We start from the raw sequence: 15,793 nt of genomic DNA, 5'->3' as shown, positions 1-15,793 counted from the left end.
TTTTTTTTTTTTTTTTTTTTTTTTTTTTTTTTTTTTTAAATTATTCATTCTTAAAATTTTTAATATTTAATTACTCTGAACATGCTTTAACTATTTAAATAACGCTAATGATTCATTTCAAAATTTTTAAACATGTCCTTCCTTACTTAGATTGGCTAAGATAGTCGCTAATATTAGATTAAAAATATAAATGATTATTTTTTCTAAAGTTCATAAATTAAATAGATTAATTACAAATTTGGTTCTCGTATTGAAAAAAATTAGAATTTAATCCATAGTTTTAAAAGTAATTTAACTTTCGATGTTTGCAGAAAACTTGAAGCATGTAACAGATTCCATTACCCAAAATTTAGACACCCTCAAAAAGGCAAAGGAGATTAGAATGAATATGGATATAAAATCATAAGTTATTCTGATTGAGCATTGACGATGAAGTACAAAGGAAACTTGCACAAAGATCTTTTCTTCCTTTGTTAGGAAAAACCCTTGAAAACTGTTACTCTACAATCACACAATCATTTCTCTAGTAATGAAAAGTAAATAAAATAAAATAAAAAACTTTACTGAACTAAACTAAACCAAACCAAACCAAACGATATCAGACCACAATCCTCTTTGGCAATGCAACTAATCTTTGCTTGGGAAGTCTAGATTTCATCTTCTTCTGAAATAAAAAGCAAATAAATACCAAAACAACCGCCAAGAAAATATACGCCTCATAGTAGTGTCCCCAAATATAGCCCACAAAGTCCACCCCATGGCCACCGTAGCAATCACAGTTTTGCATTACTTTTCTATTGGTTGTGGTGTCCGGATCCAGAATAAAGTCCACAGACATAGCTCCCTCCTCCAACAAGATGCTCGTGTTCTTCGACTTGTACCCGGGCATCGAAGCACTTACTGCAGAAACATATAATCATTCTGCTATCTATCCCAAAACTTTAGGACAAAAAAACTCAAAAAATCATCTTACTTTAACCCACAATCATACATCATACGTTAAGAACGGTTAAAGATATTTAGTAATAAATTATAGTTTACTATATATATTATATTTGAAATTTTATTATAAGGTAAATATCTAATATTTGTCTTATTACTATAGATATCTTTCCATTTTATTGTTATTTCTATTTATTACTCTTTTCATATCTTTGTAATTTATTTGATTATAAATGAGATAACTTTCACACCATTTTCACACCATTTAGGTCGGATTAATCAAACATTCTTATGGTATAAGGAGCCCTCTCGGTTTAACCCTAATCCTTTCTTCTCAATGGCTTTTGAAATCTTCTACTATTCTTCTCCACCACCACGGCTGGCTTTGACGCCGTAGGGGCAGTCGTCTTGGCTGCCACATGCAGAGCCGATTGATTACTCTTCGGCTCCACCCTTTTGACCTCCAAATCATCCTTCACCATTCTGTACATACAACCTCACATTTTCCAAACATAGTGTCTTTCATTTTCTTCCCAATTTTTCCTTCATCTTTCACAGAAACTCTAATCTTAGGATCTTCATCAGCGTTCTTTTCGGAAATATACAGAATCTCGATAAGCCCATCGACCTTATGCAGAGATTTACCTTTGGAATCTGGGCGCTACATTAGCCTCTTCGCCAACCAAGTTGCCGCCGCCCTTCTCGCCAAAATTGGCTCCTTCGCCCAATGTGGCAACTCTTCTGTCTTTAGTATTGTCTTTGTCCCTTGCTCTAGGTTTCCCCTTCTACTTCTTGGGGTTAGACATATTCTCACCAGAGCCAAGGCAACATTGTCGCTGAGCGACAATCCCTCTTCACGTTCGCTTAAATCCGACACTTAACTTGTGGTGGGGTGTTAAGGATATTTAGTAATAAACTATAATTTACCATATATATTATATTTGATATTTTATTACAAGGCAAATATCTAATATTTGCCTTATTACTATAGGTATCTTCCAATTTATTGTTATTTTCATTTATTACTCTTTCCATATCCTTGATTATAAATAAGATAACTTTCACACCATTTAGGTGTGGTAGATTAATCAAACATTCTTCAGAACATTAGCTAGTCGTGACATCAAACTTCCCATATGCAATGCAAATATAAACCGTTACCCTGTTTTTTAGCAATGAAAGATGATGTTCGAACTCAAGTAGTTTTTAAAAATTAAACTTATAAATATTATTTCACATATGAGTTTTTCTTGTTTTATTATCTACTTTTTTTAGGTAATTTTAAAAAAACCAATTGTTTTGAAAATTAAGAAAAATAATCTTCAAAATTTGTTTTTGTTTGTAAAATTGTTAAGAATTCAAAATGTTTTATTAGGAAAGATGAAAATCATGATAGAGAAATAACGAGAAAACCAGCACAATTTTCAAATTTAATTAATTGTTTAAAGTGTGTTAGGATAACATTTTATAAATCATAAAACTAATTGTAGTTATCAACTAAATATTAGGTTAAATATCAATTATTATTAAATAATTTATGAACATGTTTAATGTAATAAATTATATATAATTATTATGTTAACATATCATATAATTTATAATATAAATATTATGTTTTTTTCAATTTAACAAACAATGGTTTATAATTTCGAAATACTATATTTATTAGCATTTGTATCTTTTCACCATTTTAAAATTTTAAATTCAAAATCTAGATACCCTCGACACTTGAAACTAATTTTCAAAGTTTTAAATATTTGATCACAAAATTTGAAAACAATTTCAAATGTATATTTATTGAACTCATTCAGATTGCCGACCAAACGGGCAAATAAACTTCTCCTTAGGTTTGATTGGTGGTTTTGGGAATTATGGTTTCAAATTAGGAGGAAGTTCTGTTCCACATCTAAGATTCAAATTTCTTTTTTTTTTTTGGTAGATATTAGGTTCAAGCCTTGGTGTTTTTGTTTGAGCATTAGTTTATACTTCCTAAGGGAGAAGAGGTTGGTAACTTTTCCTAATACCACCAACGAGAAGTTTTAGTTTACTTTTCTTCTAAAAAAAGAAAAAAAAAAAAGCCATAAAGTTAATTTTAAGTACTAAAAAAAAGTGTTCATAAGTTCTTATGTTATGCCTAGGTGCTATGACATGTTTCAAGTAACTGCTTATAAAATTCATCTTAACCTAAAGTCTAGTATTAAAAAATTCCATGCATAGCGAATTTTAACACGATTGAATGAAGATCATGGCTACATAGAAACAGTTGAGGGAAAGAGGATTGATCGGTAGGTTAGAAGCACTTACCTTCATATTTCTGTTTTGGTGCAGCTAAACGATGGTAGACCCCAAGCGTTTCACTAGCTTTAACCTGTCGATTAAATTTAAGAAAATTCGTTACCGTGGGGCACACAGTTTTGACCAGGGCATGAGAATTCTCTCCGCCATCCCTCTGGTATTCTTCATGATTATAATTTAAAAAGCCGACAATCATGCAACTATATATTTTCCATCACTTAAGGCAAACGGAGAAAAGTTGAAGATTTGAAAGTACCGAGTAATCTATTCCCTTGAGTGTAATGGTTCCAGGTAATGGCCTTCCACTCTCTGATGAAAAAATCCTTCCATGAATTCCTGTCTGAATATAATATATTAAACAATTCAAGGCGAGAGAAGTCTGTACTGTATTCTTAGACGCAAATGCAACTGAAAGACAAACAAAGTTGTACCTGAGCAAGGCTCGCAACGAGATTAAGCATGCTCAACTTGTTATACTCAAAAATGGTAGCAAGCTGCACATATGTCAAAGAGGAAAACCATTTTATGAATATGAATAGTAATCAGATGAAATAGCAGTTAGGTGAAAGGCAAAGGTCACTAATATTGTGAGATCCCACATCGGTTGGAGAGGAAAACGAAGCATTTATTATAAGGGTGTGGAAACCTCTCCATAGCAAACACGTTTTAAAAACTTTAAGGGAAAGTCTGACAGGGAAAGGCCAAAGAGGACAATATCTACTAGCGGTGGGCTTGGGCCATTACAAATAGTATCAGAGCTGGACACCGGACAATGTGCCATCGAGGAGGCTGAGCTCCGAAGGGGGTGGACACGAGGCGGTGTGTCATTAAGAACGTTAGGCTCTGAAGGGGATGGATTGAGAGGTCCCATATCGAGTAGAGAATGGAATGAGCGCCAGCGAGGACGCTGGCCCCGAAGGGGGGTGAATTATGAGATCTCACATAGGTTGGGGAGGAGATACGAAACATGTTTTATAAGGGTGTGGAAACTTCTCCCTAGCCGACGTGTTTTAAAAACCTTGAGGGGAAGTCCGAAAGGGAAAGCTCAAAGAAGACACTGCTAGCGGTGGTCTTAAGCCGTTACAAAAATCTACACAAGAAAAAATGATTACCGATACTTTCTAACCCTCTACGCTTCAATGAAAGTAACGGGTAACAAGTCTTTTGTTCGTTTCTATTGAAGCAAGGATGGATTGAACTCAGTTCAAACCTCATTAGCAGGAGGCCATTTGTTGTCTGTAATCTCTAAAGTCAACTCAAAACAGCCACCGTGTATATAGTTCCAGTCTTGCATGCCACCGTATATAGGGTACCTGCACAAATGTTGCATAAATTCCGAAAAGTATTTTAAAAGAAAAAATTAATTAATTTCAGAACCGTGACGCATGGATACCATTTTTAAAAATAATTTTTCCAAGCATTCATTGCCATACCACGAAGCTCCATTTGTAATTCCTCCTTCAAATTCTTGGCTTAAAGACATGTTATGATGTGAGCGACTATAGACACTAGCCATGAACCGGAATGTTTGATCATCAGGACATGCATAGTAATCTTTCCTGAAAAATCAATTTTAGAATGTGTAAAGAGAGCAAGTAACTGAAATATTAACCAACACTAAGTAAGGAATGTTGAAAAGCATAATTGAATGGGCAATAAATAATTTTTACAATATTATTTTAATTTAGCCAACTTTTGTCGCCACCATACTGATTGGTCTGAATTTTTTTAACCTCATTAGCCTTTTTGGAGTTCAAACAAAAAGAGTTCCGTTTATTCTCATCTATACTTTGAGTCTTAAAGAAGAAATTAAAGCAAACCAATTCCTCAGGAGCCAAAGACAAAAGACGGTCATAATTCCTCGAGGAAAAAAAAAGTCCTCAACTGACATTCAGCACAGATAATGAATGAGAAGAAGTGATATGATAGAATAAAAAAAATACACACAAATATTTTGACAACATAAGCACCGCATAGAGAAGAATAATTGAGGAAAAATGATCAAGAAATGAGATCTGAGTCCAGGTTCAATTAGTAGTCCGTAGTCACTGAAGCAAATATATATATATATGGACACAAAAATAAAGCATAAAAGATGTGGCGATACTGGGAAAAAAACCAAAATGAAGAAGAAAATCTTTCTAGCAATGAAGGAAAAACTTTAATAATAAAATTATCACCTTTTATCTGCAGTGCCATCCCATGGGTAATTTGCAACAAGTGCACCCTGTAAAGGGTAAAGATGTCGTGAAAACTTCTTTTATATGTTTCTTAACACTGCATTCATCAGTCAAACTTAGAATATAATACCAATACATCAATGTCTAGGAGACGGGAATAGTATTTAAAATAATGAACAAGATATCTTTTAGGTTCTTCTTAATTTACTTTAGTTTTGGGGATAAATATTAATTTAACAACGGATGGTTCTAAATTGATTGTTTCTAATGAGGAAGAGACTTCTCATGGTAAGGAATATGCATAAATAATGTCCAAATGATACTATTCCAGAGTTTATAAGAACGACTAGTCAGAAAGACAAGGCGGTAAAAGAAGACAAAATTAGGTCTTGTGACTCTTACCCCATGCAAAGTGGCAGAGGCAGTGAAATGTATGTCTCTCATCCACTTCATAATTGCCTTCGTTTCAGGTTGCCGTGTATATTCATCATCATTGATGAAAAAGAACTGACATTAAATGTACAGTTAATTCCTGCTTAAAATGTATAACATCATAATATTGGTTTTGGCCATTTAATGCAGAAAAGCAATTGATCCCAGGAGAAAAAAAAAAGTGAATCAAAGTAAACTGAACAAGGTGCAACGACAGGAAAAGAATTATAGAATAGCTGACGAGATTAAGACAATCATTTTTTTTTTTTTTTTTTTTAATATGAGAAGTTAAACAATTTCATTGGTAAATGAAATAAAATGGAGTGTAACCTCCAGGACCTAAAGGTGAATTACGAAAAGAATGTGATTATCATCCAAAATCATAGATTTGGAAAAACAAATAGAGATTATTATCAGAATTAGTCAAATAAGGAAACAGGCATGGCATCGGAAAATAATGATCATTGAATCTTATGGACAAAGAAAACAACTGAATCAAATTCACATATTGTCCAATGAGACACTAATGTGACGAAGAGAAAAATCACTCCAAAGTACATTTTGGGCAACAACCTTCTAAGACTATGCAACAAAAAGACTGGGAAATAACAAATGATGAAATTATTCATATACTGATGCCCATTTCCAAGTTTTCAAGCAAATGCAAAGCGGTGCAGTGATAGGAAAAGCATTCTCTTAGAGGATTGATGAACTTATATACAGCACGCCAAGGTTAACAGATAGCTTAATCATTTAATTCCCTTTTTGTTTCAGTACGAGCCTAATCATTTGATATCTTCAGAGTAGATGAACAAAACAATAATCACGATAGGCAAATATATATACTAAAATGAAAATGCCTTTTCATATCCAAGTGAGCAAATATGGAACTTGAGATCAATAAGCTGTGCAAATAACACAGCTGGACCAGCCTATTACTACCAATTATTTATTACTATTTTTTCAATGACAAACCAAAGGGAAAAAACTATAGGGAAAGGCTCATCAAAAGAAGACCTCTACCAAAAAGAGGTAAGAATTCAAAACAGTTGCAACAAGGAAATTATTATTACCTTCTAATATTTGCATCGCATCTACTATATGAAATGTGAATTTGAAACATTTTAAACACCTAATTCTTCCGTAGATCTTTCCTCTTAAGTAAGTTTCTTATTAATCACATATGACATGCTTTATGGCCATTGAATATCCCATAACTTTCCACTTCAAATTATTCATCCAATCTTGTATTAAAATGACATGGACTTGCAAAATAAAACTTTTTCTGCAATAGTATCAGAATTCAATCAAAAGCAGGGAAAGCCTGCTAAGACTTCAATTTACTCGCAAATAATAAATTAGGATGCCAACAAATGTACCTGGTCAGGGAAATCTCTGTTTAGATCGACATTGTTTGCATTATTACGCGTCCTAAGAGAAAATCCATCCGGATTCATAGATGGAAGTATATGAAGATGAACATTCTCCACAATCAGTGTAGCCTTCAGAAATAAATTAGAACTTTGGAGTGAGACAAAGTTGCAATAGCACAAACTACACAGCAAGGGAAATTAAATATTGCATCTCATAAACAATCAGAAAAGCATAACACATGTCTTTTGAATAGACAGCATCGGCTTTTAGATAAATTAAAGGATTATTTCTTCGAATTTGGCCTTCTGTATTATACCAAACCATCTGAGCTAAGATCCCAAATAAAAACCAATTGCAACAATTAACTAACACTATGATAAGGGATTCGTCCAAAAATTGAGTCACTGAAACATGTCACATTGAAACCTTTCATTCCATTAAGCCCACATTGTTCTGCTGTTGCATAAAAATATACAGTTTTTTTAAGATAAAAATATAACATGCAAACATAAATTAACAACTAGGTTATAGACATGGCACAAATAAGGCAAGAATAAAACAAGAATGACTTAAGAAACCACGATGGAAGATATGTCTGTCAACGTATGTGAACTGGTGCATATGACTGAGAACGAAGATGTATGTAAATGAAAAAGAAAATTATATAAGTAACCAATGGATCCTTCAGGTAATTATCACATATCCAGTTTGCAAATTGCAAAAGAAGCTCCCTGCCAACAGGTTCATCTCCATGTACATTTCCTATGTACTGCAATATGAAATAAAATCATTTATAACCTCCTCGAGTAAGTCTACAGGTGCTCCAATAAAAATACAAGATTCAATTCCACACTAAATACGTACAGATAAACAGATACTAACGAAATGCACAGGGTAAAAAGCAAGAAAGTACAGTCTTCCTTTTAAATGGTACTTGCAGTCGAAGAACAACTATTATATCAACAGTAGACCAGGAAAGAGTCGAATGACTAATAAACATGAAATTTAGCATGGACGCATGCTTTACCAAATGATCATGGCATATTGTTATAGCCACATAGAAAAGGCAAATAGAGACGGTACTGTTAGTGTACTCGGACCTTAAACAACAAGCCATGCTTTTATTTCATTTTATATTACAATTGCATATTTAAAGTTATCTATCACTCATACAGAAGGAAGAAAAAAAGAGATTTCACAAATTAAAAAAAGTGTCAGGTGTGACTATTATACGCAAGTAGTAGATCAGTCACCTTAAATGCAGGTTCCGATTCTTCCTGGCCAGGCTTGTCAGAAATTTCGATTACCCACTATTACCAATCAAATGACAGCACTTCATCAGATATTGTATATTTCGACTTAGCATTGATATTAGGGAGAGAAGAATTAGAAAAAAAAAACAAAAGAACTAACATTTTGGAATGATTACCAGTGGAAACCCTTGCACGCTGTCTCCAATACTGATCAAGCAACCAAGAGAGAGGAAAGGAAAGCGAGAGAAATCAGCACATTAATTAGGCCTTCTTTGCAAGATAGTAAGGAAATCACAACTCTTGGAATTACCTGTATATCTTAGAAATTTTACTACATTTTTTACCAAACGCTTTAACGGCCCGTTCAAGCTCTTTATTGGTCATATAACCTTGCATGATATTGTTACTGAACAAATTTTGAAATGTTTCAGAACTCAAAATAAAATACAGAAAACAAAATTAAAATGACCACAAGATACTGAAAATCTCCATGGACTAGCTACCTTCGTTTAGAATTATTGTCCTCGAGTAAAAATCTAGCAGAACCTCCATATGCAAGACTGATGAAATCTACTGCATCGATTAAAAACTACAATCAAATTCAAACTCAAATCATCATAGACAATAATCGAAAATCCGAGCCGTACAAAACCTAAAGTACCTGCATGACAAAGGAAGACAGAACGAAAATCTAGAATAAGAAAACGTCAACTAATGAAAGCTACCGCATAAAAGAAGTCAACACCGATTTAAAGACATTCAAACTCAAATTAAACGATCAAACACAATAATCCAAAGACCGAGACGCGCAAGTTAAGATACATAGCAAAGAAAGAACAAAAGAAAATTGAGAACGATAAAGAATACTTGCTCTTTCCTCGTCTCAATTCTCAAAGAAAACAAATCAAAATGTCATGTATGAACATGAAGAAAAAAAAAACAGATTCCAGTCTGGAACTAAACAAACTCGCAGAGAATTTTCCTCATTTCAAAATCATCAACTACGCAATCACACCAATCTCTCAGCTGCCAAACGGAAAGCATCGAATTCGAATATGCACAAAAAAAGAAAACTAAACATTACGTCGAAAACAAAGCAGAAACCTGGCGAAATGGAGCGATTGAGGCCGCCTCGAGCGAGTGCAGAGTGAAACAAAGCTGGAGAAACAACAGAGAGAAGTAAGAACGAAAAGAGAAACTTCATTTTTCTTTTCCTTTCAGGCAATCGGAAATTTGGAGCGTATTGGTTCTTCCGCTTTTTTGTGGTCGGTGATCTGAAGACGGAAACACTGAAATCTGAATTTTATTCTATTTTTATCATCGCCGGGCCGAAGAGGAGAGTCGATCACGACTCACGAGTGATAAGCACGTGACAATGACTCGCGCCATGTTTTGGACTTTCCTCCGCTTTTCTATTTTTTCGATTATTGTTTCGTATTTCGACTTTTCCCATTTATTTTAATTTTAAAAATTATAAAATTAAAATTTCATTGGTTTTATTAGGTATAAATTAAATTTCTTTTAACCTAATAAATCAACTCATTTTTAGATTTTTTTTTTTTAGTTGAGAGAGATGAATTAAATATAAAATTGAAACATACAAAATTAAAAAATTAAGACAATAGAAGGATATCATAAATTAAATAAATACAAAATTCAGATTTTTCTCTAAACCACGAATAATTATATAAATTTAAATCTTGTATTTGTACCTATTTACCTACGTTATTAAATTATATTTTAAAAAAATAATATATATTTCCAACTTTATCATTGTATCAATTAAATTTATGATGTTTATAAACAAATTTTGGGCATGTTATTTAAAAATGCTTTAAAACAAATTATAACAAAACTTGAGATATTGAAAAAAGGTGTATTAATTATCCACATTTAAAGAAAAATAAGTTATTTTTTTTATTTTTTTTTTTTAATGATGAAAAATAGGAGCCGTGACGAACTTGAATGGTGAAAACAAAGTTGTGATAGGATACCACTTCGTCCAGTAACCCTTCCTTTTGTCAACAGGGAACCTAATTCCCTCTAAATGTGGAGGCCTACAGTTCTAGTGCTTATTCCAACATATAATCCTAACTATATATATATATATATAGATATATATTAAATTTGATTTAAACTTTATTGTAGGTATACATAACAAAAACTATTTAAATATTTAAATATCTATAGAAAGTAAGACGCAAAACATAAACTAATATAGATATCTACTTATTTATTTTCTTAAAAATTAATTTAAAGATACTACTATTTGTCTTGTCACGCTCTAAAGTCCAAACCAATATTTTCGCACCTGTATACAAAATTCATACCTCGCTTGATGCTCAAATAGTGTCAAGACACCCATCTTAATTACGGGAAGCACACATACACAAAAATCATTTAATTCGTTATAATTAGAAATCTCGAGCATTCATGGCCGCTTAAGTCGTGAAATGATCCTCCAAGAAAATTAATAAAAGGTAAAAACAATACATGACACAAATCCCAATCTCCAAACATTCGTACTTTATTTCTATACAGTGCTAAGTTCTCACAATTCAGACAAACCCTTAGGAAGTAGAAAGAAACTAAGAGAAGTACATTCCTATATAACTGTAAATGAAACCCTACAACAGCTAACTCATGTACACAACCACTACAATACACATCTCTAGCAACATGGAAGAATGTGATCCAAAGAATGGAATTAAATACAAGATATCAACAAAGCACACGAGCCACATGATCTCCAAACATAACCTTAATTGTTAACCAAATCTTGGTTTGGTGAAAGATTAAGCTCATTGGAATTATTACCTTGCAAAGCTTGTTGCTTATCTTTGTTGATTGGTACAAGAATCCTCCATGCACGTATTGAAGCTCGTTACGATGCATACGAAAGATCAGATAAAATTTTTGGCATCCAGTGCTGCTTCCCCATTTTCGATCTCTGCGTCTGTGAATGTTAGAGCTCGTTGTAGCTTACGGGGACAGAAGACCTCGACCTCGGCCACGTAGGTGGCTGTTACTGGTCTATGGTCAGAAAATTTAATTTCAGTCCTCCTATAACTGCACAATTTCAATCCCTTTCCATATGAAAGTATGCGGTCACACCTGAAAATGCAGAAAACAAACATTAAATGTCATGCATGAGATTTGTTATCTAAACATTCCAAAAGAGTATTCTAAGAACTGGGGGTAAGCAGAGATCTCTCTTCCTAGTTTGTGAAAATTCAATGGTTAAATTTTATATTTTAAAGAAGCACAATAAATTTCAACAAATACGAATATTTTAAGAGAATATCCCGAAGCTATATGTGAGATCTCACATCGGTTGGAGAAGGGAACGAAACATTTTTTATAAAGGTGTAGAATTCTCTCCCTAATAGACGCGTTTTAAAACCGTGAAACCAACAGCGATATATAACGATTTAAAACAGATACCATCTGCTAGTGGTAGGCTCGGGTTGTTGCAAATGATGTCAGAGACAAACACCGAGAGGTGTGCTAGCTAGGACGCCGAGTCCCCAAGGGAAAGTGGATTGTGAGATTCCACGTTGGTTGGAGAGTGGAACAAAACATTCATTGTGAGGGTGTAAAAACCTCTCCCTAGCAGACACGTTTTAAAACTGTGACACTGGCAGCGATACATAATGAGCAAAAGACGGATAATATCTGCTGGCAGCGGCTTGGGATGTTGCACTATTCAAATCAAAGTCGTCCTTTAAACAAAACCATATTGCCAATGAACTCATAACCGTTTCCTATGTAAATTTTCCTAACTATGTTCAGACAGAGTATTCCGACATTGTTGTCACTCCTGTATCCTCATTTTACTGTTCCCCTCGCTATTTAGGAATCAATCACAGGCGAGCGAAAATAAATTACAGCATAAGACATCATACAAACAAAAATATGACATCAATGCATTGGTAGATTGAATATGGAATATCCTCTACAACTAAACAAAATAAGATGCTGAAATCAACATGGACCATGATAATAAAATCTTACCATGCTGGAGTCCGCCGTCCAACTTTTGGATCCTCACCGTAATACTTTTCTGAATTGATCTCGTATTTATAGGTTGGTGGGAAATTAAGGTTTCCCTCAGTCCATCCATCAAATGCACGACCCTTCTTAAATTCCCTCGATAACTGAAAAAATATAGGCAAAAGACTCGATTAACAAGTAACATTTTGAAGATACACAGCTTAACACAATGACTTGCTTAAATCATTTCTCATCCCCTTGTAACAACATAATAAAAAGCAATTGTTTTTTCCAGCTTAGATCTTATTGGCTGCGGAATCCCGGCTTTTGATCACAAACTTCAGTTTCCAAAGAATGGATCAAAATGGAATTCGATTGAAGTGACTTGGACATGGCTTTCAATCAAGTTACTTTTCAGTAAAAGAAGTCATTTTTTTTTTTCTAGTTCATTAATGAAACGTTATGGGAGGAAAGAATAAGGGCGTGTTTGAGAGAGAGTGATTTGAGAATGACCAAAATCATTCCAGACAAGCCCTAAGAAAATAATGAATGCGTGTAGTTCAGGTGTAGTCTATTTTGAAGTTAGTTGATGCATATGCACTCCAAGACATTTACATTACGAAAGTACCTGATCACTCTCAGCCAATTTGGACCACTCTTTTCTCGAGATAAGATCTCTTGTCTTCTCATAAAGCAAGTTGATACGATAATTTAAATCACCCAACCAGATTATCCGCCTGCAAAGAAAAGAGAATGAATTGTCAAAGTGTTGGGTTCAATTTGTAGTTCCTAGTACTACAACGATTTTGAGTTGAATATAAATAGAAGTTTTTATTCATCAACCTAAAGCATTATCAAGGACAACCCATGAGACCAGCTAAACATACAAGGACCGATCAATAATCTCCAGAAAAAACTAAAGATGATAGAACATGTACTGCATCAAAGCCTAGCAGACACGGTATAGTAGATGTGCTGTAATACCGTAACTTTAGAAAATAGGGAAAGAATATCTGGTACTTTATTACATTGTTTGTTTTAACTTGAGATGTTGTGGTACTTTACCTTCTAACTAAGACTATTCTAAGAAATCTTATAACTGTTGGAATAAGCATGTAGTGAACTTTTATTCTACATTTTTGGACAAGAAACAATTATTTTCCAAAACAGAAAAATATGTACTTGGGAGGGACTGGAAGTCCGAATTCAATATAAACAAGAAATTTCAAAAAGCTGTCTAGCTAGTGCATAACAAAAGAAGAAAAGTACAAAACTCTTCAAGTAACACTCTTGCAAACTACGCACAGGTTACCTTCACGAAAATAAATCTACCAATAGGAATATAGAAAAGGAAAGGGATGTCTTCAATGACCTATTCTAGGATCCAAAGGAAGAAAATACACAGTATGACACAAATTAGAAAGCTGGGGCAGGGGGCTCTATCTCAAATAAATACGCGGAGAGCAAGACAATAACAGATAGAAATCAATTGCGTAGGCCCTAAACAGTAGCTTGACTGGTGTAAATTGCAGCCCCTCCCCCATGTAATCCTTAAAATGTGCTTAAGACCCTAAGAATATGAGCCAGAAAATTAAGAACATCTACCCTGTACAATCCCTTCTCTGAAAAATTATAAAAACTAGAGCTGGAAAATAATACACCAATGGCCATGTCAGTCTTACAGGGAAAATGGATTGTTCACATGCACTATATTTAAGCAGGAAAATAATACTTCAATGGCCATGTCATGTTTACAGGGAATATGGGTAGTGAACGTGCAGGATAGAAGAAGCAGCTAAAAAACCCAATTAGATATGAAGATATTGATAGGCATTTTGTATGTACTTACTCGTGATCGTGGATAACTTTAGGAAACCCAATGCCATTAAGTGGATGGAATTGAGTTCTTCGGTGTATTTCGCTCACGTCAGCATTTCTTTTAAGTTCATCTCCATCCTTCTCACCTGATGTAAGGTGTGTGCATATAAAGCAAAATAGGGTCTGGTATATGGACATGCTGACAGATATGGATCCCTGAACAAGTAGATGCTTTGATAAAGAGACTACTAGAACTATAAATACATGACGCATTACGAATATGAGCAGCAGAGATGGTTAGACCAGAAAATTGTTTTTGGCTTGATGTAAAAAGAAACAAACCATGGCAAGCAGAAGAAACTTCAAACTATCTATTCATTTAAAATTGCATTGCACAAGAACTCTAGTGGAAAGCCAAAACAACATGAAATCTTTTAGAGTAGAGAGACTCACAAGATTGCATAACAAGCTAACTACAACATGATCCATAGATCAACAAAAATTGAAGAACAATGAAAAATGGAGCAAACCTTGTTACCGATGTAGCCCATTACACCAACACCAACAGTAGAAACATTTACATTCTGAATGTGCCTTCGCAAACTCCTACGAACCCATACTGTGAGGAAAACACCAACCATTTGTTTACTTACTATTCTAATATATGACGATCTTCTCTTCTGTTTTAGGAGAGACTCGAGATCAATTTCTCCAAGCAAAGCAACCCCTGACGGCATTTCATTCATGGTTGACTTGAAAGAACTATATGTCCTAAAGGACTTGGTTGTTTTAAATGAATTCATTGATTTAAAAGAGTTGGGTCTCTCAGAAACATGATGGGGTAGTAAATGTAGTGGAGGTTCAGGCCAACTCAAACCGATCCTTTCTGTCCCACTAAGCATTTTAGTTAATCTTCTGTTCTGTTGAAAGACAGCCTCCTCATTCTCTGTGAAGCAATTTAACCGATCCAATCTCTTTGGAGAAGAATATTGCCTCACTAAATCCTGTTCTACAGGTATCTCTGGTATGGTATTTGCAGAAAGATCCGAAATTGGGAACTTCCAGCTTAGATTTTTATCAGCTACCAGCCCATCGCCATTTTCCTTCCCATAGAATTCTTCATCACATGGATGCACTTCCACACCAACATCACTATCACTTTCCTGCAGAATCTCCTCCTCTAAATCTGGGATGTCATCAGATGGCTTAAATTTTGATGGGGACGGTGGATCACTAAAGCATTTAATCTTGGTTGTAGCAGGTCTAACTCTATTCAATGTTTCACGGATAATATCTTCCCACCTAGCAACTGGGCGACTATCTTCAGCACCAAATATATTTCCAGCATTCAACGGTACAATCTCCTGGAGACTGCAAAGACAAAACAACACTAACTATTAGTAACAAAAGATGAGAAAAACATTACAAAATGTACCCTAACTAACTAAATCAATCTAGTTTTTTTTTTTTTTTTTTTTTTTTTTTTTTTTTTTTTTTTTTTTTTTT

At 34.0% G+C, this 15,793-nt stretch overlaps 2 protein-coding genes across 5 annotated transcripts in view; both read right to left on the bottom strand.

Annotated features, from left to right (window-relative positions):
* Positions 1–389: 389 nt before the first annotated feature.
* Positions 390–9,778, bottom strand: LOC111487230 (carboxypeptidase SOL1). Of its 2 annotated transcripts, none has more exons than XM_023134565.1 (15): positions 9,581–9,778; positions 8,980–9,049; positions 8,787–8,882; positions 8,653–8,683; positions 8,477–8,533; positions 7,897–7,992; positions 7,229–7,351; positions 5,820–5,924; positions 5,418–5,464; positions 4,671–4,796; positions 4,448–4,550; positions 3,669–3,731; positions 3,494–3,577; positions 3,247–3,310; positions 390–900 (listed from the first exon to the last, which is right to left on the bottom strand). In XM_023134565.1, exons 1-15 carry the CDS (start codon positions 9,678–9,680, stop codon positions 599–601), a joined length of 1,467 nt encoding a protein of 488 aa, XP_022990333.1. In that variant the 5' UTR covers positions 9,681–9,778; the 3' UTR covers positions 390–598. The 2 variants fall into 2 exon arrangements, with proteins under 2 accessions (XP_022990333.1, XP_022990334.1); XM_023134566.1 differs by having other exon boundaries at positions 8,980–9,046.
* A 1,199-nt stretch (positions 9,779–10,977) lies between these two features.
* LOC111487202 (type IV inositol polyphosphate 5-phosphatase 3) overlaps positions 10,978–15,793 on the bottom strand; it is a 9,052-nt gene continuing 4,236 nt past the window's right edge. For all 3 annotated transcript variants that reach the window (XM_023134509.1, XM_023134508.1, XM_023134510.1), the window contains 5 exons: positions 14,818–15,658; positions 14,319–14,503; positions 13,098–13,206; positions 12,491–12,633; positions 10,978–11,590 (listed from right to left, as the gene is read on the bottom strand). In XM_023134509.1, coding sequence (XP_022990277.1) covers positions 11,380–11,590; positions 12,491–12,633; positions 13,098–13,206; positions 14,319–14,503; positions 14,818–15,658 — 1,489 coding nt within the window. In that variant the 3' untranslated portion in view covers positions 10,978–11,379. The remainder of the gene's footprint in view (positions 11,591–12,490; positions 12,634–13,097; positions 13,207–14,318; positions 14,504–14,817; positions 15,659–15,793) is intronic.

Source organism: Cucurbita maxima, unplaced genomic scaffold (genome assembly GCF_002738345.1).
Source record: "Cucurbita maxima cultivar Rimu unplaced genomic scaffold, Cmax_1.0 Cma_Scf00012, whole genome shotgun sequence".
In the NCBI taxonomy this organism is placed as follows: domain Eukaryota; kingdom Viridiplantae; phylum Streptophyta; class Magnoliopsida; order Cucurbitales; family Cucurbitaceae; genus Cucurbita; species Cucurbita maxima.
This window is presented reverse-complemented; position numbering and strand designations above follow the sequence as displayed.

Bases quoted from the DNA above. Each gene is read 5' to 3' on its own strand.
- LOC111487230 (XM_023134565.1), bottom strand. From the start codon at position 9,680: ATGAAGTTTCTCTTTTCGTTCTTACTTCTCTCTGTTGTTTCTCCAGCT. The intron at 7,352-7,896 runs GTTACTTATATA...TTATTTCTGAAG, and splicing joins ATTACCTGAAGGATCCATTG to GCTACACTGATTGTGGAGAA. The intron at 901-3,246 runs GTAAGTGCTTCT...ATGTTTCTGCAG, and splicing joins ACCAAAACAGAAATATGAAG to TAAGTGCTTCGATGCCCGGG.